This window comes from Molossus molossus, unplaced genomic scaffold (assembly GCF_014108415.1).
Source record: "Molossus molossus isolate mMolMol1 unplaced genomic scaffold, mMolMol1.p scaffold_m16_p_14, whole genome shotgun sequence".
Classification (NCBI taxonomy): domain Eukaryota; kingdom Metazoa; phylum Chordata; class Mammalia; order Chiroptera; family Molossidae; genus Molossus; species Molossus molossus.
The window spans coordinates 1179763-1203723 of NW_023425349.1; the positions used below are offsets into that span (position 1 = coordinate 1179763).

Below are 23961 nucleotides of genomic sequence, written 5' to 3' on the forward strand. Positions count from 1 at the left end.
TCCTACTGAAACAGGAAAGGCAAGTCCTGGCTGGGGCGGCGCAGCTCCCTGCACACCGAGAGGTTGCCGGGTCCATCCCGGGTTGGGGGGCGAGCAGGAGGCAGCCAGTCAACATTTCACTCTCACACTGATGTCTCTCTCTCTCTCTCTCTCTCTCTCTCATCAATAAAAAAAGCATATCCTCAGGTAAGGATTAAAAAATAATAATAAAAATAGCCCTGGCCAGTTTGGCTCAGCAGTTTGAGTGTCAGCTTGTGGACCAAAGCGTCGTGGGTTCGATTCCCAGTCAAGGGCACTTACTTGGGTTGTAGGTTTGATCCCTAACCTGGGTTGGGGTGGTGTGGGAGGCAACCAGCCGATGTGTCTTTCTCATATTCATGTCTCTCTCTCTCTGCACCTCCCTCCCTCCTTCCTTTCCACTCTATGTAAAACTCAATGGAAAAATAATCTCAGGTGAGGATTAACAAAATAAAGAAATGAATGAATGAATGAATGAATGAATGAATGAAAAGAAAGAAAGAAAGAAAGAAAGAAAGAAAGAAAGAAAGAAAGAAAGAAAGAAAGAGGGAGGGAGGGAGGGAGGGAGGGAGGAAGGAAGGAAGGAAGGAAGGAAGGAAGGAAGGAAGGAAGGAAGGAAGGAAAGTCATTTGAGTGCAAATGAAACATGTAGGTTCAATCCACTGATTTTTTTTCTTTATTGATTTTAGAAAGAGAGGCAGGGAGAGTGAGAGAGAAATAGAAACACCGATGAGAGAGAACGATCGGCCGCACCTTGTATCTATGTCCGATCTGTAGTAGGTAGAAAATTCACAGGTCTTGGTTTGAACTTAGCCATAAATGAGTCACTAAGCTTTAAAAAAAACAACGAAGGGCCCTGGCCAGATGGCTCAGTTGGTTGGAGCCATACACCTAAAAGTTGTGGGTTTGATTCCCGATCAGGGCACATACCTGGGTTGTAGGTTCTATCCCTGGTCAGGGCCTGTATGGGAGACAACTGATCGATGTTTCTGTCTCACATCAATGTTTCTCTCTCTCTCTCTCTCTCTCTCTCTCTCTCTCTCTCTCTCTCCTTCTTCCTCCCTTCTTCTCTCTCTAAAAAAATCAATTCTTGGGTGAGGGTTTAAAAAAAAGGCACTTGACAAAAGCTAACACCCTTTCATGGTAGAAACACTCAGAAAAATAGGGCACATCTTCAGCATGGCAAAGGGCAGTTATGAAAACCCACAGCTAACATCACATTCAGTGGGGAGAGACGAAGCTGTTCCTCTAAGTAATGAGGCAAGGATGTCTTATTTCAACATTGTACTGGATTTCACAACCAGAGCAATTAGACAGGAAAAAGGAGAACACCGGAAAGGAAGAAGTGAAACTCTCTCTGTTTGCAGAGACTGCCACAGAGTCCTCGAGAAAGTTACCAGAGCCGATGACACCTACAGGGAAGCTTCGGGTCCTAGATCAACAAACTCAGCTATGCTTATACGCTCCTGCAATGGACAACCCAACAGGAAATTTAAAAAGCAATTCCATTTAAAAGTAGCATCTAAAAGAATAAAATAACGGCCCGGCTGGTGTGGCTCAGTGGTTGAGCGTCGACCCTGCACCAAGAAGTCGCTGATTTGATTCCCAGTCAGGGCACATGCCCAAGTTGTGGGCCTGATCCCCAGTGGGGGACGTACAGGAGGCGGCCAGTCAATGTTCTGCCTCATTGATATTTCTATCTGTCTCTCCTTCTCCCTCTCCCTTCCTCTCTCTAAAATCAATAAAGAAAAAATTTAAAAAAAAAGAATAAAATAACTAGGAATAAATTTGACCAAGGAGGTGATATCCTTGTACACGGAGAACTATAAAACATTGTTGAGATAAAGAAGTGGGAAGTTATCCTTTGTTCATGGGTAGGAAGACTAAATTTTAAGATTTCAATATTACCCCAAACGATCTACAGATTCAGTGCCATCCCTATCAAAATTTTAACAGCATTTTTTGCAGAAATGGAAAAGTCAGTTCTTAGATTTATATGGAATGCCAGAGGCCTGGAAGAGACGAAATGATCTTCAAAAAGAAGAGCAGCCCCGGCTGGTGTGACTCAGTGGTTGAGTGTCAGCCCATACACCACAGGGTCACAGATTCAATTCTTGCTCAGGGGCACATACCTGGGTTCCCAGCCCTGACTGGGGTGCATGTGGGAGGCAACAATTGATGTCTTTCTCTCACAAGATGCTTTGCTCTCTCTCTCTCTCTCTCCCCCTCCCCCCGTTCCTTCCTTCCTTCCACTCTCTCTAAAAATCAATGGAAAAAATGTTCTTTGGCCCTGGTCAGTTTGGCTCAGCGGTTAGAGCGTTGGCCCACGGTCCAGAGAAACCTGGGTTCGGTTTCTGCTAAGGGCACGTACCTTGGTTGCAGTTTGTCCCCAGCCCTGGTTGGTCGTGCGGGTGGCAGCCACTAGATGTGTTTCTCTCACGTCAATGTTTCTCTCTCTCTCTTCCTCCCTCTCTCCCTCCCACTCTGTCTGAAGATAAATGGAAAAATGTCCTCGGGTGAGGATTAAAAAAAAAAAAGAATGAAGTTGGATCCCTACCTCACAGCACACACAAAAATTAACTCAAAGTGGATCGATGACATAAATTTAAGAGCTAGAAGCACAAAACTTTTTTTTTTTAAATCCTCACCTGGGGATATCTTTCCATTTATCGTCAGATACAGTGGGATTGCGGGGGGAGGGAGAGAAAGGGAGAGAGAGAAACAGCGACGTGAGAGGGACACATCAACTCCGGTTGCCTCCCGCATGACCTTAACCAGGGCCGGAAACGAACCACAACTGAGGTACGTGCCCTTGGCTGGAATCAAACCCACGATTCTTTGGTCTGCAGGCTGACACTCTAACCGCTGAGCCACACTGGCCAGGGCAAAGCATAAAACTCTTAAAAAAACATAGGGCCCGGCCGATGTGGCTCAGTCATCCATGGACTGAGAGGTCCCAGTTCAATTCCCAGTCAGGGCACAAGCCTGGGTTGTGGGCTCGATCCCAGTAGGGGGCGTGCAGGAGGCAGCTGATCGATGTTTCTGTCTCTTTCTCCCTTCCTCTCTCTCTAAAAAATCAATAAAAACATATTTAATAAACAAAAACACGGGTAAATCTTCACAACCTGGACTTGACAATGGATCCTTAGACAAAACCCCCAAAGCACAAGTGACAAAGGAAGAAACAGACAGATTGGACTTCATCAGAATAAAAACATGTGCCCCAAAGAACAGTATCAACAGACTGAAAAGGCAACCCCCGGGAGTGGGAGAAAAATGTCCAACTGCACGGCTGACAGAGGGTTAATATCCGGAATATATTTTTAAAAGCGCCGAAAACTCAACAATAAAAATAAACGCAACGAAGAAAAAAAGCATGCTTCTTAATAGGGTTCGTCGTGTCTCATGAATAACTTAACACACACAAATGAACGTGGTCACACCCGCAGGTGCAACATGGGTCAGAGCTGAGAGCACTGGCACCTACTTGGGGACCCCCTGGCCCCTACTAAAAAATAGGCAAAGCACCGAAACAGACGTTTCTCCAGAGAAGACAGAAACATCCAATAAGCACGTGAAATACGCTCACCACCACAGCTCATTAGGAAAATGCAGATCAGAGCCCACCTCACACTCAGGCAGCCACTGTCAGACAGGAGACAAGAGTCTGAGAGGACACTGCACCGGCGGGAATGGAACAAGGTGGAAACAGTGTAGCAATGTTCACAGAAGGACCCAGGATGACCACTGACCCAGCAGTCCCACTCCTGGGCACACACAGAACAGAATTGAAAGCAGGGTCTCAGGTATTTGTCCACCCAGGTTCATGACAGTATCACTCAAAATAGCTAAGATAGAAACTACCCAAAGGTCCACTTATGGATGAATGGATAAGGGGAATATAGTTTCTACATACAATAGAATATGACTCTTTTTTTAATATATATATTTTAACCCTCGCCTGAGAATATTTTTCTTTTTCTCTTTCTTTTAAAAAAATTTTTTTTTTACCATCCTCACCTGAGGACATTTTTCGTTCAGATAGAGTGGGAGGGGGAGAGAGAGAGAAACGTCGATGTGAAAAGGACACATCGAGTGGCTGCCACCCGCACGACCAACCAGGGCCGGGGACAAACCGCAACCGAGGTGCGCGCCCTTAGTGGGAACCGAACTCGGGTCTCTCCGGACCGCAGGCCGACGCTCTAACCGCTGAGCCAAACCGGCCAGGGCCTGAGAATATTTTTCTATTTATCTTCAGAGAGAGTGGGAGGGAGGGAGAGAGAGAGGGAAACATCGATGTGAGAGGGACACATCGACTGGTTCCCTCCTGAACGACCCCAACCAGGGCCGGGGACAGACCGCAACCGAGGCTCATGCCCTTGACCAGAGTCGAATCCAAGACTCATTGGTCCATGGGCCAACGCTCTAAGCGGATAGCCACACCAGCTGGGCCTGCCCTTCCTTTTTAAAAGTAAGTCATATTCGCCCTGGCCGGTTTGGCTCAGCAGTTAGAGCCTCAGCCACAGACCAGAGTCGCAGGTTCGATTCCAGTCAAGGGCACAGACCTCAGGTGCCCTGGTGAGGGTCATGCAGGAGGCAACCAGTCGATGTGTCTCTCTCATGTCGATGTTTTTTTCTCTCTCTCTGTCTGAAAAAAAATGGAAAAAATCCTCAAATGAGGATTAAAACACACACACACACATATAAATAAAAAATAATGAGGGAAAAAGGAGAAACATCTGTAACAAAAATAAATTAATAAAAAAATTTTTTAAAAAAAGGAAGGGCAGCCTGGCTGGTGTGGCTCAGTGGTTGAGCGTCGACCCTGCACCAAGAGATCGCTGGTTTGATGCCCGGTCAGGGCACATGCCCAGGTTGTGGGTCTGATCCCCAGTAGGGGGCGTGCAGGAGGCGGCCAGTCGATGTTCTCTCTCATCGATGTTTCTCTCTCTCTCCCTCTCCCTTCCTCTCTCTCTAAAATCAATAAAGAAAAAATATATCTACAAAAGGAAGGGCATTCTGACACGCTAGGACATGGATGGACCTTGAAGGCGTTATGCCTGGACTCCACACACGTCTGCAGAGTGGGTGCACCCATGGAGACAGACCGTGGGGAGTCGTTGGGTGGGCGAGGTTTGCTTGGGATGATGAAATCATTTCAGAAATAGCCGATGATGAATATTGCACAACCCTGTGAGTGAACATAAAGCTAACGACTTACAAATGGTGAATAGGGTCAAGTTCAATGCTTACCTGGGGACCCGACCCCATAATCACTTCCTGTTGCTGGCAGCTTTGAGGTCTAAATGGGGTAGAGCAGGGGGTGTTGGCGACCAGGTCTGGCTCCCCAAGATCTGTGAATTGTGGAGATCAGGTCCCAGCATTGTCCTCAAAGTTCCTGGCCCCAGGAAGTTGTGGGGAAGGCTTCTGGACCCCCAGACGTACCTGTTCGCGCAGGGCCACCGCATGTGGCAAGACCACTGGGAGGGGATCAGAACACACCTTCCGGGTGCCACCCAGATGGAAGAGCTGCCAGGCAGGTCTGCGGTGGGGGCTGGGCATCCGGCACGTGATCTGAGGGGGGCCTGGAGCAGCGGCAGTGTGGGAAAGGGCTGTGAGTCCTTGTCTCCGCACAGGCCTTGGGCTCCTGAGAGGACAGCTCTCTACTTAGCACAGGACAGGCAGCCCTGGGTGCAGGTACGGGGACAAAGGAACATGGACACAGGGACCCGGGGACATTGGTACTTAGAGATGCAGAGACGTGAGGAGGGGGATATGGGGGTACGGGGGTGAGGGCATGGGGACACGGGGACACAGGGACGGGGACACAGGGGCACAGGCACACAGGGACGGGGGCACGGGGGTGGGCACACAGGGGCAGGGGCGGGACACGGGGGGCACGGGGACACAGGAACAGAGACACAGGAACAGGGACAAGGTGTCACAGAAACACAGGGATGAGAACACAGCGGTGGGCATCCAGGGGCAGGGACACGGGAACACAGGGTGCACGAGGACACAGGGACGGAGACACAGGGACACAAGGACACGGGGACACAGGAGTACAAGGAAGGGGACATGGGGACACAGGGGTAGGGGGCACAAGAGGACATGGGGCGATGCAGGGGCAGGGGCTTGGGGTGATGGTGGTGTGGCACTAGGTGATCAGGAGATGGCCACACCCATGGCTGGTGTGATGTGATGGGCAGTCATTGTCACCATGCTGGTTGCCTCAGCGATGGTCTTGGGACAAAGTGAGGGGCAGCCAAAGGGCAGACTCCAGTGGCCAGACCTCCCCCGTCAGCCCCAGCCTGGCTGGGTGCCTTGGGTTCCTAAGCCAGCACCAGACAGGCCCAGCCTGGGCAGAGACTGGGGCCACGCTGGCCATGGACAGTCTTTAGGAGTGGGGATGGGTGTTACCCCTTCCCTCGGCAGCGGGCAGGGTTGGGGTCAGCTCTGTGGGTCTGGCCCCTCACCCAGACCCTGGACTGGACGCTGGGGCAGGGGTAGGTGGCCTCTCTGTCCTCTGGGCACTAGCACCTCTGGGGAGGCCGTCTCACTGAGGAGCCAGTGAGGGGAGGGGAGAGCGTCCCAGCTCCCAGAAGAGGCCTTGGGCCTCCTCCTCCTCCTCCTCCCCAGGCTTTCTGCAGCTACGCTCTGGCTGTCCAACCCCTGCCTGGGCTCCAGGACCCCTGCGCCGTGGCCATGTGGCCGCTGGCTGTCACTTGGACAAACCCCTCTCTCAGGGTTGCTGCCCTCTGCATGGACACCCCACCCCCATCTTCTGAAGCCCGTCTCCACCCCTCGGCAGCGTTCCTTCACCCTGCCCCTCCCCCACGGGCCTGTCCGCAGGGGCTCTGGTCCAGGACATCTCCACTGGCTGTGAGGCCCGGACGCCTGAGTGGCCAGGACAATGGGGCTGGTCACTTCTTGCCCGGGTGTGTGTTGGCACAAGGAAGACCAGCCTGGGTGACCCGTGGGGTGGGGTGGGGCCGGGGGCTGGGCACTCCTCCCGTGCCAGCGCCAGGCCGAGCCTTCGACTTGCTGTGTATGTCCCCATGGCAACCATCTCCATGGTGACACAGTGGCTGCCAGGAAGCTTGAGGATGGGAAGGAAACACAGAGGCGCCAGCAGGGAGGGCGGGCCAGCCCGGCGCACAGTGCAGTGCGTCCCAGGCTGCCACGTGAGGGTGTCCCGGCCAGTCACGTGACACGCTCACAACCTTCAGACAGACATGAGGCCCCGGTCTCTGGCCGACCTGCCCTGCGCCCTGGGCCTGCTGCTGGCCCTGGGGCTCTGCAGCCAGGAGCTGGGGGGTAAGTGGGGTCCGGGCCCTCCCTGCCCCGGCCTGCCAGCCCGCCCATCTCTGAGCATCACGCCCTGCAGGCCACGCAGCCCTGGACCCCGACTTCCGGGAGCGTTACTTCGACCAGCTCCTAGACCATTTCAACTTTGAGAGGTTCGGCAACAAGACCTTCCGGCAGCGATTCCTGGTGTCAGGTGAGGTCGCCTGCAGACCCCCAGCCCCGGGAGGCCTGTTCCAAGCCTCATCCACCCCTTCCTGCCTGCACCCCACAGAGAAGTTCTGGAAAAGGGGTGAGGGGCCCCTGTTCTTCTACACGGGCAACGAGGGGGACGTGTGGTCCTTCGCCAACAACTCGGGGTTCATCCTGGAGCTGGCGGCAGAGCAGGCAGCCCTGGTCGTCTTTGCGGAGCACGTGGGTACTGGCAGGGGGCTGGGGCGGGGCGGGGGCTGGGCAGGCGGTGAGGTCAGGCCGGTCCCTGCCCGCAGCGGTACTACGGAAAGTCCCTCCCGTTCGGCGAGCGGTCCACGCAGCGCGGGCACCTGGAGCTGCTGACCGTGGAGCAGGCCCTGGCCGACTTCGCCAGCCTGCTGCAGTGGCTGCGGCAGGACCTCAAGGCCCAGGACATCCCTGCCATCGCCTTCGGTGGGAGGTGGGTCCTCACCATCCCCTCCTCTCCGAGGGGCAGACGGGCACCCGCCCGGGGCCAGCCTTCTGTGGGGCAGGGGGCAGGGGGGAGCTGGAGAGGGGAAGGGGCTGTGTTGGTCCGCGGCCCCCACCCCTGGTGGCTGAGAGGCTGTCCGGGGAGGGCCACAGCCTGGATCTTGCGCCCCCACCAGCTATGGGGGGATGCTCAGCGCTTACATGAGAATGAAGTACCCCCACCTGGTGGCTGGGGCGCTGGCAGCCAGCGCACCTGTGGTATCCGTGGCGGGCTTTGGCGACTCCTACCAGTTCTTCCGGGATGTCTCGGCGGTGAGTGACGGGCTGGGAGCCTCAGGGTGGGTGGGGCATCCAGAAGCACCCCGCATGCAGCCACAGCCTCTCCTTTCTCCAGGACTTTGAGGGCCAGGGTCCCAAGTGTGCCCAGGGCGTGCGGGATGCCTTCCAGCAGATCAAGGACTTGTTCCTACAGGGAGGTGAGGAGGCCGCCCCCCTCCCCGCCCTGCCCCCACACCCCTCCCGCCTGCCAGCAGCCCCCAAGGCCCCGTCCTGCCTCCTGTCAGCATACACCATGATCAGCCAGATGTTTGGCACCTGCAAGCCGCTCTCGGGGTGGAAGGACTTGGTCCAGCTCTTCGGGTTTGCCCGGAACGCCTTCACTGTGCTGGCCATGATGGACTACCCGTACCCCACCGACTTCATAGTGGGCCTTCCTGCCAACCCTGTCAAGGCAAGGCGCCACTCCCGTGGGCAGGGAAGGGCCAGCTCCCTGAGGGCTGTGTACCTGGGACCGGGGCAGGTGAGCTGAGAGGGGCCTCTCTGCTGAGGTGCTCTCCTGAAACACCCCAAATAGGTGGCCTGTGACCGGCTGCTGAATGAGAACCAGAGAATCAAGGGACTTGGAGCACTGGTGGGTGCGTCTGCCCCTCAGCCCTGGGCCCACTGTCGAGTAGGGCCCTGACCTTGGTGTAGAGGCAGGTTGGTTATGTGGGGGTGGGGACCTCGGTGCCCAGGACACCCCCCCATCGCCTTTGTGTAGGAAGTGGCCATCTGCCTCCTGACCCCGCCTGGGGTCACTGCTCCAGGGGGTGTGGCGGATCTCAGCAGGGAGGGCCGGGGCTGCTAGTCCGGACTTGGGGACCTCACTCCTGGGCACGAGACCCCAGAGTGCTGATGCCCACAAAACTTCTCTGAGCGGGCAGGGTGGGTGGGTATCCAAGGCCTGGCCTCAGCACCCCTCTCCCCCAGGGCTAGTGTACAACTCTACGGGCATGGAGCCCTGCTTTGATACCTACCTGCTGTACCAGACCTGTGCAGACCCCACAGGCTGTGGCTTGGGCCCCAATGCCAAGGCCTGGGACTACCAGGTTAGGAGCCTGGGATGGTCAGGGGGGGATAGGGGCCTGGGACTACCAGGTTAGGAGCCTGGGATGGTCAGGGGCAGGGATAGGGGCCTGGGACTACGAGGTTAGAAGCCTGGGACAGCCAGGGATGGGGATAGGGGCCTGGGACTACCAGGTTAGGAGCCTGGGATGGTCAGGGGCGGGGATAGGGGCCTGGGATGGTCGGGGGGCGGGGGAAAGGGGCCTGGCAAGGGCAGGACAGGATGCTGAGTGAGGTGCCCCACCCAGGCATGCACGGAGATCAACCTGACGTTCTCCAGCAACAACGTGACGGACATCTTCCCTGAGCTGCTGTTCACGGAGGAGCTGCGCCAGCAGTACTGCCTGGACACATGGGGCGTGTGGCCCCGGCCCGACTGGCTGCGCACCCTCTTCGGGGGGGCCGGTGAGGTTCCGGGTGGGGAGGGGCCTGATCTTTGCCTCTGCACCCTAGCCAGCAAAACTGGGGTCTGAGCTGCCCCGTGCCTCAGAGATCGGGGCCCTGCCATCTCCCACCACTTGCTCTGTCCCTTTCAGACCTCAGAGCTGCCAGCAACATCATCTTCTCCAACGGTGACCTGGACCCCTGGGCAGGGGGCGGGGTGAGTTGCAGGGGCCTTGTCAGATGGTGCCTGTCCTGTGCAGGGCTCCCCTGGGGGTCTGCAGAATCTTCCCAAGGAGCCTGTGTTGCCTGTGCTGAGGTCCACCCTGGGTCTGTACCTCCTTACTCTCACCTCACCCCTCCTGGTTCTTTTCCTGGCTTAATGGGACCTGGCCTCAGGCTCACCTTTTCGATGAGGCCAGTCAAGGCTATGTAGTCACCTCAAGTTGCTGCTCTAGCTGCACCCCTCAGCGGGGACATGCAGGCTGTGCAGGAGGGCTGGGGGCTGACTGCCCAGAGTTCACGTCACACACGATGGGCATCTCCAACCAACAGATCCAGAGAAACCTGAGTGCATCGGTCATTGCTATCAGTATCCAAGGGGGAGCACATCACCTAGACCTCAGGTATGGTCCTGCCTAGGGAGGGGTGCTACTCCTGCCGGGTCCACAGCTGGCCTGGTCCTAAGTGGCCCCCTGCCTGCTCCTCAGAGCACCCAACCCGGCAGATCCCATGTCTGTGCTGGAGGCACGCAAGCTGGAAGCCGCCCTCATCCGCCAATGGGTCGCAGAGGCTAGGCGCGAGGTATGGATGCGGCGAACACAGCACGGTGTCTCCGAGGCTGAGGTGCGCTCAGCCAGCTAGGACCTGAGGGGACCGAGAGGCACATCTTAGTGACTCCAGGGTGGGGCCGTGCCTGTGTGAGGCGCCAAAATGAACAGCTGTGGGGCCTGGCCAAGCCCCGTGGGAAGAGGGCATGGGCACAGTGGACGCAGTGCCCAGCCTTCCCAATCAGCAACAATAAAACCACCCTCAACTGTGTGCTGTTTGCATGTGACTGGGGGGGGGGGTGTTCAGGTGGCCAGCTGAAATACCACTGCATGAGTGCACCCCAGGGGGGCCCACTGTGGGGGCGTGGCTCTGCTCCTCCAACCTCTCCCAGTCCATCTTTGGGGGCCCTGGGCCTGGGGCAGAGGCTGCCTCGGGCTCTACCCCACGGAGGATGAGGGCACTGCCCCAGTCTGGCTGCACAGCGCCCTCGAGGCCCGAGGGAGCCAGCAGCCCCAGGGGCTGGGAGGAGGCGCCGCAGACAGGCCCAGGAGAGGCGGGCGGCAGCTGGGCTGGTGGAGGACAGCAGCCGTGGGAGAGACGGGGCGGGCACCTGGGTGGCCCGAGGGAGCCAGCAGCCCCAGGGGCTGGGAGGAGGCACCGCAGACAGGCCCAGGAGAGGCGGGTGGCAGCTGGGCTGGTGGAGGACAGCAGCCGTGGGAGAGACGGGGCGGGCACCTGGGTGGCCCGAGGGAGCACGTCCCAGAGCTCAGGCCAGACTGACGACGCTGGGAGCCAGCCCTGGCAGAGGAGTGTCCAGTGCTCGGGCCCTCGCTTCTGAGGGCAGCGGGTGTCCTGGCAACGACACAGGAATGGCTGCCGCCCGGAGAGGGCAGCGGAGCCATCCTAGGTCCTCTGGTGCCGGGGGCAGGCCCAGGTGTGTCTTCTCTGGACACTCCCAGGTGAACCCTAAGGCATGGATGCCGCAGGGAGGGACAGAGGGCACCCCCCACCCCAGGAGACCACACCCAGAAAAGCATGCATGTGGGGTGTGAGGGTGACCAGCCCACTTGCCTGCGCGCCCACCCAGGTGCCAAGGCGCAGACGCGCACACAGACACGGACGCCGGTGAGCACATCTACTTTATCCCGACCGAAGGTCATTCCATCGGGTGGCCTGCGAGCAGCGTGAGCGTGTCACCTGCCGCCAGACCCTGCAGGTTCCCTGAGTCCAACACGCAAACCGCACAGCCAGCCAGAGGCCCCACCCCAGGGGGCACAGACGCCCGAGGCCTCAGGCCAGACGCTCAGACAGACGCCAAGGCTGCTGCGCTCCTCCGGCGCCCCCTCAGCTCTTGTCCTTGGAACGCAACACGGGGTCGGGGGACACAGTGGCCCCAGGAGGTGACCAGAGGCCCAGGACCCCCATGAAGCCCGTATATCAGCTGACAGCACATTCAGGTTTTAGGAATGTTAAGTCACAATTGGGGATTTCTCAGGGAGGAGGAGGAAAGCCCCCGTGGACTGGACCCCCCTGAACCACAGCGCTACTTTCTTCCTCCTCGTTCCTAACGATGTTCTGATGGAACCACAGACAAGGAGCCCACAGCCAGGGGTGGAACACCTGCTGCCTGGTGGCCGCCTGGGCACCTTCCGAAGCCCGGAGATGTCCTGGCCCCGCTATCTAATAGCCTCTGTCACCAGCTTGGCCCGGAGCACATCCAGCCAGCTGGGTGGAGACCACACAGCCAAGGTCAAAGGAGGTGGACCTATCCAGGGCCAGGGTCCTGATGACAGGTGCCCTCAAACAGGAAATGACAGATGCCAGGGCAGCACCCACGCAGGAGTCACTGGCCCTAAGCGGGGGCCCAGATGGGCAGGGGGTGAGCCTCTGTGTTGAACACATAGGTGTCCAGGCTGAGCAGGTCCAGGTCGTCGGAGAAAAGCAGGTACAGGTACTTGAGAGTCTCCCCCAGGAAGAAGCTCTCCATCTTGTCCCTGAGCTGGGGATTGTGGGGATCACGGACGTTGCTAATGGAAGAATAGCCGCCGGAGGGGACCTGCGAAGAGCACGGTCTCAGCCGGGCTGCTGGGGGCACAGCCCGCTCCCGACACCCAGGCCCAGGCCCCGAGAGGACCGCCAGCCAAGGCGCCCCAACGCCCCTGCCTCACCCCAGCATGCACGGCCCCCGGCAGGGCCTGGGCTGGCGGGCTCAGAGGTCCCAGAAGGGCTGGCTGTCCCAGAGGTCAGTGTGGTTCCTCCAAACCCCTGGGAGGCGCCAGCTGCCCTCTAGTGACCGACAGAAAGCCTGTCTGCAGAGGCCTCAGAAGGGCCAGTCATCTGACAGGCCCAGGACCAGCGCCTCACAGGCCACAAGGTAAGGTCACGCCTCAGCTCCGCTCAGAGGCAGTGGCCCTGGGCAGGGCGTGGCCTGCTCTGACCTGTGGTCCAATGGTAGGACAGGCAGCGGGTCTGAGGACAGCGAGGGGCACTGTGGTCTTGGTGCCCGTCCTGGAGAGCAGTGGTCCCGTCATTCCAGGTGGACCTGGGCTGCCCAGGCCACATGGAGGACCCAGGAGGGACGTGCTCTGTGTAGGGACCCTCCCTGACCGGTCAGTCCCTCGAGACAGGATGGAGGAACACGCCTGCCCAAGACCCTGAGTCACACCTAGAAAAGGGCAGGTCACCAGAAGTCACAGCAAGCCCGCCCCTCCCCCACGCAGCCCTGGAAAGGCGGCAGGAGGAGCCGGAGGAGCAGGGCCGTGGGCTCACCCGTGTGTAGGTGTTGAAGCTCTGCAGGATCTCCCAGCCCCAGTCCTGGTACTTGCGGTCACCCGTGAAGCGGTACAGGTAGAACAGACTCTCCACCGTCTCGGGCCGCAGCAGGTTGTGCCTGTCGGCCGGCTGGGGACACAGGCCCAGCGTGAGTCCCACAGTGCCCTGTGCCCAGCCCTGGCCCCATCCTGGCCCCACTCACCTTGACCTGAACATCCTTCTGGTCCTTCTGCGGGTACAGGTTGAAGTGCACGATCTCGGGGCTCAGCCCCGTCTCCATCTGCCTGTTCATCTGGTAGCAGGTGTCCATGAGCGCCCGGGCCAGCTCCATGTGGTCAGCGGGCAGGCCGAAGTGGGCGCCCAGGGCCAGTGTCCCTGGCAGGAAGCACACCAGGTGGTCCTGAAACGGAACGGTCTCCTCACCACCACGGGACGACGGTCCCAGCAATACTCCAGCCTCCCACATCCCAGGAGCCCTCAGCCTCCAAGGGCAGGAGCAGGGCAGGCGACTGACACCCAGGCCAAGCACCCAGAGCCCCACATGGGCCGCCAAGCTGGTGGAAGGACACCCACGTCCTGGGGAGCATGCCTGACCAGCCCCCCAGCCCACACACGGCAGGGCAGGGCTGGGGGAGGGGAGCAGGCCCAAGGGCAGGTGCCTGTGGCACCTCAGACCCCTCCCTGCCACCGCGGGACAGCCCAGGCCACGCAGCCAACGTCTGCCTCTGACCCCTCGTCCTGCGTGGCTGAGACTCCACTGTTCTCTCCTAATCGGAGCCCGGGTGTCAAGGACAAGGGGGTGGGTCCAAGCCCCAGCCCTGCCTGGACCGCACAGGTGCTCACCATCTTGGCGCTGAAGCGGCCATGGGTGAGCTCCCCCACGAAGGCGAGCTTGCTGGGCTCAGATCTGCGCAACAGGTGCCTTTTGATCCCCTCGACTGCTTCCAGGTAGTCGTCCAGCAACCTGTGAGACCAGCAGTCCTGTCCGCTCAGACAGGCGGGCGCATGGCGCCACTGTTCAGGGGCAGAACCCTGAGTGTTCTTCACACACTAACGGCTGTGAGGCCTGACCCTGTCTGGGTGGCAGGAGCCAGCCTGGGGGTGGAGGCTTGTGGCGGGTCAGCCCGCAAAGCCAGGGCAGTGCCTTCTGCTACCCAAACAGGGCTGTTCTTTCAACTAGCCCGAGGCCCTGGGAAGGCAGGCTCCCTGATGGTGGCCTCACCCCGGCCCAGGGGAGGTGCCGGAAGTGGCAACCCCCCAGGGGTCCGGATCACATCAACCCTGGGCTGCAGATGGCAGGCCGTTCCAGTCTCTTACGAGGGTTTATCTGAGGGTCTGCTGTGCCACTGTCTGGGGAAGCGTCATGTTAAGTACCAGTGACACGTGCAGGGAGACCAGGTGTCCTGGTGCCTTGTTCCAGAGGGGAGCTGTGGTCTACCTCCGCTACCTCCTCACCAGGAGGGAGCTGGGGCCCTGCAGCCAGACCCAGACCCCGCTCAGCACCAGGCTCAGGGCTGTGCTGAGGAACCGCGTGCCCAGAGGCCCGACCAGAGCTGGGACAGGCGGCAGAGGCGGCCTCACCGCGAGTCCTGCCGCCCGCCCTGGATCCACTGCTTCAGCAGGTACTCGTAGTAGCTGTCGGCCCTGGCGCCCAAGGTGAACACGCCCACGTGGGTGAAGAGGCCGCTGTGCGTGTTGATGAACATGGGCACCAGCCCGTCCTTCTTCCCAGACAGGGAGTGGACGCGCCGTGTCACCTCCTCCACGGCCTCCTGGGCAGACGGGGAGAGGGCGGTGAGCGAGGGCACTGAGCAGTCCGGGGCTTCATGCGCTCAGCCCTGCCCGATCCTTTCCCCGGGCAGCACAGCGGCTGGAGTCCTGGCTGCTGCTTGCTCGGCCCACTACCCCCTGCTGCACAGCAGCCCAGTTTGTGCACAGACGTGGCCGCCTCAGGGCCGGCAGATGCCACAGGCCCCGACGACAGGGCCGACCTTGTCCTCTGGACAGGTCTGGCCCCCCTGCAGGGGACTGTGCCCTCTCCCCGTCTGCCCAGGAGGCCGTGGAGGAGGTGACACAGCCAGTCTTCAGGACCACCTGCCCCAGCATGACCAACTGCTTCTACTGCCTAGAGGGAAAGCAGGCTCGTCCACTTCTGAGTCCAGGTTGCAGCCAATAATCAACTGCCCCAAACTCCTCCACCTAGTGAACTCCTACTCATCCATCAAGACCCAACCAGCCTCGGCTCCTGAGTTCAGTCTCACGTGACAGCACGATGCATCTGCTCCTACAGCTCTGCGTGTTACCACAGGGACCAGGACCCGCATGAGGGTGCTCTCTGGGTCTCTGCCCAGCACGTCCACCCACCCGGACTGATCACTCCCTCCGAGGTGAGGGTGCATGATTCCTCGTGGATCTCCAGATACCGCAAATCTCCAGCAACATGTGGGTGCTGAGGACATCCCAGGAGTAAGTAGCCAAAGGCTGAGGTTCTCACCCCACCTCAACAAGGACCGCTGCTTCACCAGTGCACGAGTGCGTGGGGACCCGATCCACAGGCCACTGCAGCGCCACGGGAGGGAGTTGGTTGACAAGCACAATGTCACCAGCACAAAACTGGCTACAATGCTGGCAAGCCAACATGTCCACCCCATGCAGCCATGACAAAGAAGGCCTTTGACACGCAGCCAGGTGGACACGGGCCACCAGAGCCCTGCGTGACAGGCGCCAGCTCTGCCAAGGCCCTGAAGACAAATGCTGCACCAGGGCAGGCAGGGGCCTCTCAGGCCTGAGCCCTGGCATCAGCGACCTGGAGACCTGGGATCAGTGTCCACACAACTGCACCCACTGTGCCGAGAAAGAGACTCTCCAGACACCAGACCCCGCACCTGGAATTTCTTGACCCCTGTGAGACGAGAGAGCTCTCGGAACTCCAGCTGGATGCTTGTCACCTCAGCCACCGTGCTGTCCGACGTCCACCAGGGCGGGTGGGCCACTCCAGTGCCGATGTTCACGTCCGAGTACGGAATCTTGGAGTGCGTTTGGAATGCAGGCATCAGCCGGTTCCCGAAATCTTCCTGAGACACACCGCGAGAGGTCACTGAGCGGTCACGTCTGCCTGTCACCATGCGACCTGTCACCCGCTTCCATCCAGTCACAAGGCCAGACGCAAACCTGCTGGCCTCACGAGGCCCCGCCCTCCACCCCCACAGAGTGGGCTGGAGCCGCCAGGTCTCAGCGATGTCCCTGCGGGCTGCTCGCTCAGTCAATGCCCAGAAACACAAATGAACTCGAGGAAAAGTGGAAACACCCCCGCCCCAGAATCCCTGGGGCAAAGGAAAACTGGGTGAGCCTGGAGACTCAAGCATGCGAGGGCGAGGGCGACCCTGGGCCGGGACACTCACGGCTTTCTGCAGGAAGAGCGCGTCCCCAGACAGGTGGTAGGCACTCAGAAGGCCCCCCAGGATCCGGATGGTGCTCTCAAACAGGTTGACGTCCACATCTTTCTGGAACTGCAGCTTCTCGGACACCCACCTCCTGGCTTCTCCAAATTCTACATGAAATGAGGGAGGGTGGAGGACACGCTCACAGGTCGTGTTCCCCTAGGACCTGACTCTGGGGCGACATGCATGCTCCTGTTCAGCTGTCTCCTGAGGGTATAAAAAGGCGTGAACACCGAGTCCTCACCACTCTGAATATAAACAGGCCAGTGAGTGGCTGGGAAGCCACACTCGGCTGTGAGCACAAGCGGTCTACAGTTGGAGGCCACGGTACAAGGACCACGTGGTAACTCAGTGGCAGTGTTCAGCCTTTTCAGAAAACATCATTTGAGAAAATAACCGAAGGCATCTAACCCCAGCTTGCCCCATGCTGTGTAGCACCAGGTGGACATCAGAGACAGATTTCGGGTACTGGCAGCTACATCAGACTACGTGCCACCTCCCACCACAGGGCCATGTCCCGACTACAACAGAAACCGAGGCTGGAAATGCCTTAGGACACCCACCCAGGGTCCAGGCTCGGCTCTCAACCGAGGGTCTGCTCAGCTGTCCTGAGTGTCCCCTGGACACCTGGACCTGAAGTGGCAGAGGAAGTCCCCACAGCCACATGTCCACTCCTGCTGCCCAGAGAAGGGATCTCCCGGGCATGGCTCGCTCACTTGCCCACGTGCCACACCCGAGCTCGGCCGTGTGCTGCAGAAGGACAGGTACCTTTCTTTAGACCCAAAATCCACATGGTGTCCAGGGAGTCGATGAGCGTGAGGCCGAGGCCGAACCACTCACTGAAGGACCTGGACACAGGCTTCAGCTCGTCGTGGCCCCAGGCAAACTTGCGATACCCGGCCCACGCATGGCGGAAGGCATCTATCACGGCCTTCTGGCGCTCGTTCAGGGAGGCTGGAGGGAGAGAAGTGGGTCAGGGAGACCTGGACCTGGTCAGGGAGGGCAGAACCCCTCTGTGGCCCCCAAGCAGGGACGTTGATGACCCGAGGAACACTGTCCAGGACCACAGGGCCATAGGGCCGCAGTGGACAGCATGAAGGTCCAGGCACAGTCCTGGAGATGAACCCTCAAAGCTAGATACAGCTGTTGAGGTGGCAAGGCCCTGGGGGCTTTACCAGACAGCTTGGACTCACCTCTCCCAGCTGGGCCCATCCACTCCGCCAGGGCCACAGGGAGCACTCAGTGAGCAGAGCCATTTGAGACCATGGACCAGTGACACACACACTGGCTGCATTAGCAACTCGGCTTGGAAGTATCAACTCTGACAGGTGCTAGTGATGAGAACCGGACCACCTCGTCTCTCAGGGGCCCAAGCCTGGCGTCTTTCATCCAAAAGGAGACCCGGGGGCAGACAGGACACGGTACTTTCCAGCTCATCTACTCTCCGCACATGCAGGGCCACACAGGGCACCGTGTCCACGAAACCATGATACTAATATCACACCACGTCTCCCAGTGGGGCTGGAAGCCTCCCATGGTGACACCCACAGCACTGCCAACCCTTAAGGCCAGTGACCTGTGCTCCCACAGGACCAGCCACCAGCCCCAACTCTGGGCTCCCAATCCTCCTTCACTGAAGTATCACCGCCCAGCAGGTCTCGGATGCCTGGGGCCCGAATACAGAGACCCACCCAGCCACCACACTGTCCCTCAGGCCCTGGGCAGATGCCTAGGGGCAGCTGGGTCTCCATAGCCCAAGCCACTTTATTTATTTATTTATTTTTTTATCCTCACCCGAGAATATTTTTTCCATTTTTTGTACAGATAGAGTGGGAGGGAGAGAGAGGAAGGGAGAGAGAGTGAGAAACATCGACATGAAGGGACACATCGAGTGGCTGCCACCCGCACGACCAACCAGGGCCGGGGACAAACTGCAACCGAGGTACATGCCCTTAGCGGGAACCGAACCCGGGTCTCTCTGTACTGCAGGCCGACGCTCTAACCGCTGAGCCAAACTGGCCAGGGCTAGCCCAAGCCACTTTAAACCAGACATGGGCAAAAAAACAAGCCACCCACACACGCACTGCATTCCCGTGACCCCGGCCCTAGACATGGAACGATGGTGTCAAAAAACCACCTGTGCCCTGGCCAGTTTGGCTCGGTGGTAAAAGCGCTGGCCTGCAGACCAATGAGTCACAGGTTCAATTCCAGTCCAGGGCACATACCTCAGTTTGTCCCCAACCCTGCCTGGGGTCATGAGGGTGGCAGCCACTCAATGTGTCCCGTTCACATAGACGTTTCTCTCTCTCTCCCCTCCAGCTGAACAAAAATGGAAAAATGTCCTCAGGTAAGGATAAGAATAAAAGCCACTTGCAGTCGCTGAAGCTCTGAAGGCTGTGCGACCCCAAGGACTGGGCCACCTGGGTGCTAAAGGATGACCGGCCTCAGAGGAAGAGGCAGCACCCACCCACGTCCTGACCACTCATCTGCACGTCCGCACGTCCTCTCCCGCAGGATACCCAGGGGCCCGGGGTGGAGAGGGGGCCGCACCTGCTTGGTTCTGAAGGCTGGGGGCCTCCCGGGACGGCCTGGTGGGAGCGTCTGCCTTTCTGGAAGGGACTTGGGTGCCTTGCTCCGGCTCGATCACTGCTCCCCGCCAGCTGCAGGGAGAGAGGGGCCATCGGCACGGGCACAGACGCAGTCCCGCGGTGGCCGCCCAGCTGGGCTCGGCCTCGCCCTCTGCACCGCACAACCAGGAGGCGGGTGCCCACCCGGGGCGCTCAGGAGAGGCAGGAATGGCCTGCTTCCGAAGGGAGGCAGACAGACACACAGACGCCTGCCACACGCGCCTCCTCTTTCTGCTCGGTTTTCAGGAGACCACGCGGGAGGCCTCTGCGCTCCCCCACATCAGCCCCGCCTTGCTGCCCCCGGTACCTGACCACCGTTCTCTGCGGGACTTCGTCCTGGTGAGCCGTGGCCAGCGCCTCTTCCCGCTGCTTGGTGTCATCCTGACTCCTGTCCTCCCGGTGTTTACTGGGGGCTCTGATCTGCAGGTTGGGGGGTCCCCGCCGCACATGCCTTGGAGGCTTCTAGACAAACGGAAGAGTCACACGGGAGGACAATTTAGTGCCTATGGGCTGCCATTTCGTGTCCACCTGGGACTCTCCCCATCAGACCAGACCCCAGTGTTGTGTGTGAGCCGAATTCTTCTCATGCTCACTGTGATATGCAGATTTGGGGAAGCACCTTTCATGTCTTCTGGCCCCGACCAACCTGGTACAGACTCTAACGCAGTCTAGTAAGCCCTGGGTGCAGGTTAAACCCGGCCCAGGACAGCTCAGGCTGTCACAGGCCCTAAGGGGGCACAAAGGGGTTCGAGGCACCCAATGAATGAAGCGGCAGAGACCCCTGTTGCAGGCCGGACACGGGCCTCCCGCTTTATCCTCAATCCGTGTGGCAAAGGCACCAGGTCTAGTGACCACGGGCGGGGCTCAGGCACGGTGCTGAGGACAGAGTTCCGCATCATCTTGCTGCCAGTCCTCCATGGCGGGTGTGTCCAGACACCTCCCCGGACAGGACAGGGCCATTGTATGAGTCAGAGAGTCCCAGTAAGGAGCAGCCACGAGCCATGGAAGAAATGCCTGAGCGTCACCGGGAGGAGCCGCGCTCTGTGCACACTCGTGGGGCTGGAGAGGGGCCTCCCTTCGGTCCCTGGGCGGTGCTGCAGGGGGAGGCCAGCACCTGGCGCAGATCCTCTCCCTGACCAGCCCAGAGGGCGTCCCAGGTGCACAGCACCGTGTCCTCAGAACCGCCAGTCTCAGAGGGGCCGTCCCTGGCTTTCTGACCGGTTCTCGTCTCCATGGCCCTGCCCTGGTCCCCACACCAACTGTAAAGGTGGGGTCACCCCAGAACCCCACAGGCTCCTCTTGCCCCCTTCCTAGAGGACCAGGACCCCACACCTGGGGCCTCGCACACCTGTCTCCCATATCCAGACTCTAATCCTGACTGCTTCCCCATCCGGGCCCTGCTGGATTTCAGCTCCACGAACAAGCCGAGCTCCCTGCCTCGGGCAGCTCCCTGGGTCAGACCCTGCTCCGGCTCTACCCAGACCCAGGGGCTCCTCAGCCTTCAAACTGCTGCCCAGTGTGCCGCCCTCAGAGAGGCTGCCCTGACCCAGGCCTGGCCTCTCTCTGCAGGTGTCTGCTCTCGTCCTTGCAGGGCGCGCCTGTGGGCCACCTGCCTGCCCCTGCAGCTCACCTGCCTCTCCCCCCAGCCTGCTGTCCGGGAGAGGACAGTCTGTTCTGTTCACCACCTGGCCCGGGATCCAGAGCGCAGCACGTAAGCAACAACAACAAAGGAAGGAAGATTCCTCCTTCCTTCCTTCCCTCCGTGTCCAACCAGCCTACAAGTGAGGTCGAGACACCATCAGACGGCCAGGGAAAGCGTTCTCCCAACTGGTTTGAATCTCACATACTGTGCTGACGCTTCTGCACCCGGGCCGCTTCCAACCCACCGTAACTCGGAACGTACCTGAGGTGACAGCCCCGGGCCGTGTCCTGGGTCAGCGTCTGCCTTCTGAGGAGCTGGCAGGACCGGCGGGTTTACTGGCCTCGGCACCTGCTCTCCCGCTGCCCTGTCGTTCGGGGCTGACAAGAGAACCTCTCACTCAGCGTCCACCTGGCTGCGAGGACACCAGCGTGCTTCTAGGGGTCACCTAGACAGGCGCTCGCTGCTCTTACAAAGGACGCCCTCAGTCCTCAAGGGCGTCACCAAACTGCACTCAACAGTGGCCAGGGAACCCAGCCTTCTCCAAGGTCGTCGTCTGTGCTCGTTCCCATTCACCACCCCAAACACTTCACCGTGACGTCCACTCCAGGAGGTCCCCCAGCCACCCGCAGCGGCTTGTCAGCTCTCCTCCTCCTATCAGCCAGCTCAGAGGAGTTCAGAGCCTCTCCGCGCCCTCGCCAGCTCTCGGCCCGTCCTCTCCGAACACTGAGGCGTGGGAGTTAGGAATTCACGCCATGTGCTTAGAGCGAGCTTCAGCCTCAGAGCAGGGCACGGACCGGCCGACCCCACGGCACACTGGCAGGCTGGCAGGAAACACGTCCACGCCCGTGTTCCCGTGACGGGGGTGCGGGGCACTCCACGCCCCTTTCCACCTGCTTTCCTGGCCCATTCCTTGCCCTCTCCCGCTCCTGGACCTGTTCAGGGGGACTGCCCGATGGCTCCTGCTAGTCCACCCCGGGGCCTGGGCGCTGGGGGAGCTGGTACCTTTCCACGGGTCGGCCACGCTGATGTAGAGCAGGAGCCCACAGAGCATCAGAAAGGCCAGGATGAAGAGAATCACGTTCCTCTGTAACCTCGACAGCTGCTTCCATCTCTAAGGGAGGGCGGAGAGGAACAGTCTTTACTGACAAGAACACAGCTAGAAATCTCTTCCCCCGGGGCCGCCTCCGTGAGGACAGGGAGACACTCGGCAGGTCCCGTGTGCAGGTCTCTCGCTTCTGAACGGGGGCAGTTCCTTTGGCTGGGCCGGCAGTGCCGGTGACGGGATGCACTTGGACAGGGAAGATGAGGGTGAACACGGGCGTGGAGTCCGCTCTGTCCCGGGACGTGAGCCGCGGAGAAACACGCTGCAACGCGCCGCTGGGGCTCAGTCCCCGCGGGACCTGCACCTGCTCAGAAGCCACCTGTGGGCGCTGCGCGGCCCGAGACCGCCGGGGACGCACCGGGGGTTAAACCGGCCGAGCTCTTGCTCCGACCCCGGGGGAGAGCTCATCCGGGGAACCTCAGGTTTCCGTAGGGACGGAGAAGGCGAGGCCGCCCGGGGACCCGCGGGGGGCGCGTGCTCCCGCGCCAGGCGCCCTTCCCCCACGCCGCAGAGCCCGGCCCGCGGACACTGCCGCCGGGACCTGTGCCTCCTCCCAGCGTTGCGCCTCCGGCCCCGGCGGCGCGCGGGGCGGAGGCCCCGGGCCCGCGGGCCCAACCCTCACCCGCCAGCAGGAGCGGCGCCGCAGGGTTTTGCTGCCGTCGTCGCTCTGGCCAAGGCTCAGCGTCACCGAGATGAAGTCCCGATGCGGCGCGGACGGCGCTGACGGATACATGACAGCGGCGGAGGCGGCCAGGGGGACCCCGCCCACCGGTGGCGTCAAGAAGCCGGTCTATTTGAGGGTCTTGAAGCTCGGTTCTTCGAACACCCGCGAGCAGCCATCGCAGCTCCGGCAACACCCCGCCCATCGCCCTCGCCGCCAATGCGCGTGCGCCGCGCCCTCTTAACCCTACTGCGCGTGCGCCCAACTTCTGCGTTCCTCCGAGCAGGCCTACGTTTTACGGCACCTGCCGTCGTCGCTCCCGCGCCTGCGCGGTGACCTCACACCCGTTCCGTTGGCGACGTCCCGCGCCTGCTCACATCACGCCCGAATGTGGGCGTGGCTTTGCCTGCTAAGAGAGCTGGGCTGCCCCTCAGGGCACGCTGTCCCCGGGCTTCCCTGTCGCGGAGCCTGTCTGCACCCCATCCCGGCCGCCCCAAGTCCTGTGGTAAAGGAGGACTGGCCGGCCGCTTTGCCTTGTTGGTGCGGCCACCTGGATCCGTCATTGTCACTGCGATCTCCCGCAGGGTTTCCATCCGTGGGACCTGCTGGTTTTGGGGGCGCACCGCGGTTCCTGCACCTGGCCGGGCATGCACTCCGCTCGTAGCAGAGCTGCCCGGTGCCTCCGGGACCTGCTCTGCTCAGGGCCGGCGCCGTGCTCCCGGCAGCCCTGCCTGAAGTCTGGGTGTCTGCAGGGCCCCCCACCGTGTGCGCCGCCTGCTGGGCACCTGGCTCCTTTGAGCCTGCCCCCGGGAGCTCCTGCTGCCCTCCTACCCGCTTTCTCTTCTAGGGACCATCTCTCAGGCCTCATCCCACACACAGCTTTGTGCCTAGTCCAGCGACGTCCTCATGCATCCCTGCAGATGGGTTACCAGGGAAACGGTGGCGTCCGGAGGGTGCGAGTGCAGGAGGGCGCCACCAGGCTGTCAGACCTGAGCATGCAGGAGCCCACCCTGGAGAGTTGGTTCAAGGGGTGGGTTCTGGGTCCATCTGCAGGGTGTCTGACCCACTAGGTTGTTGCAGCCCCCCCCCCCCCAGCCTGGTAGGGAGCTGGGCAGAGCAAGCGGGAGGAGCTCCCTGGTCAGCCCAGAGCAGGTTCGGCTGTGTGTGAGCTCCCGCCCTTGCTGGACAGAGTTGTG

General features: G+C 60.2%; 2 protein-coding genes across 3 annotated transcripts; one reads left to right on the plus strand and one right to left on the minus strand.

Moving 5' to 3' along the window:
* The first annotated feature begins 7220 nt into the window (after nt 1-7220).
* Nucleotides 7221-10781, plus strand: DPP7 (dipeptidyl peptidase 7). The gene is made up of 13 exons (XM_036261146.1): nt 7221-7335; nt 7406-7519; nt 7598-7737; nt 7812-7975; nt 8163-8298; nt 8381-8462; nt 8550-8716; nt 8840-8900; nt 9235-9353; nt 9618-9774; nt 9906-9970; nt 10306-10376; nt 10461-10781. The coding sequence occupies exons 1-13, from the start codon at nt 7254-7256 to the stop codon at nt 10612-10614; spliced, it is 1512 nt and encodes a 503-aa protein (XP_036117039.1). The 5' UTR covers nt 7221-7253; the 3' UTR covers nt 10615-10781.
* An 871-nt stretch (nt 10782-11652) lies between these two features.
* On the minus strand, nt 11653-22969 carry LOC118629766 (endoplasmic reticulum mannosyl-oligosaccharide 1,2-alpha-mannosidase-like). Of its 2 annotated transcripts, XM_036261394.1 has the most exons (13): nt 22727-22969; nt 22005-22113; nt 21264-21379; nt 19668-19822; nt 19284-19393; nt 17502-17687; nt 16695-16843; nt 16179-16367; nt 14875-15065; nt 14137-14257; nt 13496-13693; nt 13291-13422; nt 11653-12577 (listed from the first exon to the last, which is right to left on the minus strand). In XM_036261394.1, the coding sequence occupies exons 1-13, from the start codon at nt 22835-22837 to the stop codon at nt 12374-12376; spliced, it is 1971 nt and encodes a 656-aa protein (XP_036117287.1). In that variant the 5' UTR covers nt 22838-22969; the 3' UTR covers nt 11653-12373. The 2 variants fall into 2 exon arrangements, with proteins under 2 accessions (XP_036117287.1, XP_036117288.1); XM_036261395.1 differs by lacking the exons at nt 14137-14257; nt 14875-15065.
* Nucleotides 22970-23961: the final 992 nt, after the last annotated feature.

Excerpts from the sequence above, each read along its gene's own strand:
- LOC118629766 (XM_036261394.1), bottom strand. The coding sequence starts at position 22,837 with ATGTATCCGTCAGCGCCGTCCGCGCCGCATCGGGACTTCATCTCGGTG. Across the intron at positions 21,380-22,004 it reads CGTGGCCGACCCGTGGAAAG|CCCCGAACGACAGGGCAGCG; the intron begins GTACCAGCTCCC and ends TTCTCTTGTCAG. Across the intron at positions 13,423-13,495 it reads AGAAGGATGTTCAGGTCAAG|CCGGCCGACAGGCACAACCT; the intron begins GTGAGTGGGGCC and ends CTGTGTCCCCAG.
- DPP7 (XM_036261146.1), top strand. The coding sequence starts at position 7,254 with ATGAGGCCCCGGTCTCTGGCCGACCTGCCCTGCGCCCTGGGCCTGCTG. Across the intron at positions 7,976-8,162 it reads GCCATCGCCTTCGGTGGGAG|CTATGGGGGGATGCTCAGCG; the intron begins GTGGGTCCTCAC and ends CGCCCCCACCAG. Across the intron at positions 8,299-8,380 it reads TCTTCCGGGATGTCTCGGCG|GACTTTGAGGGCCAGGGTCC; the intron begins GTGAGTGACGGG and ends TCCTTTCTCCAG.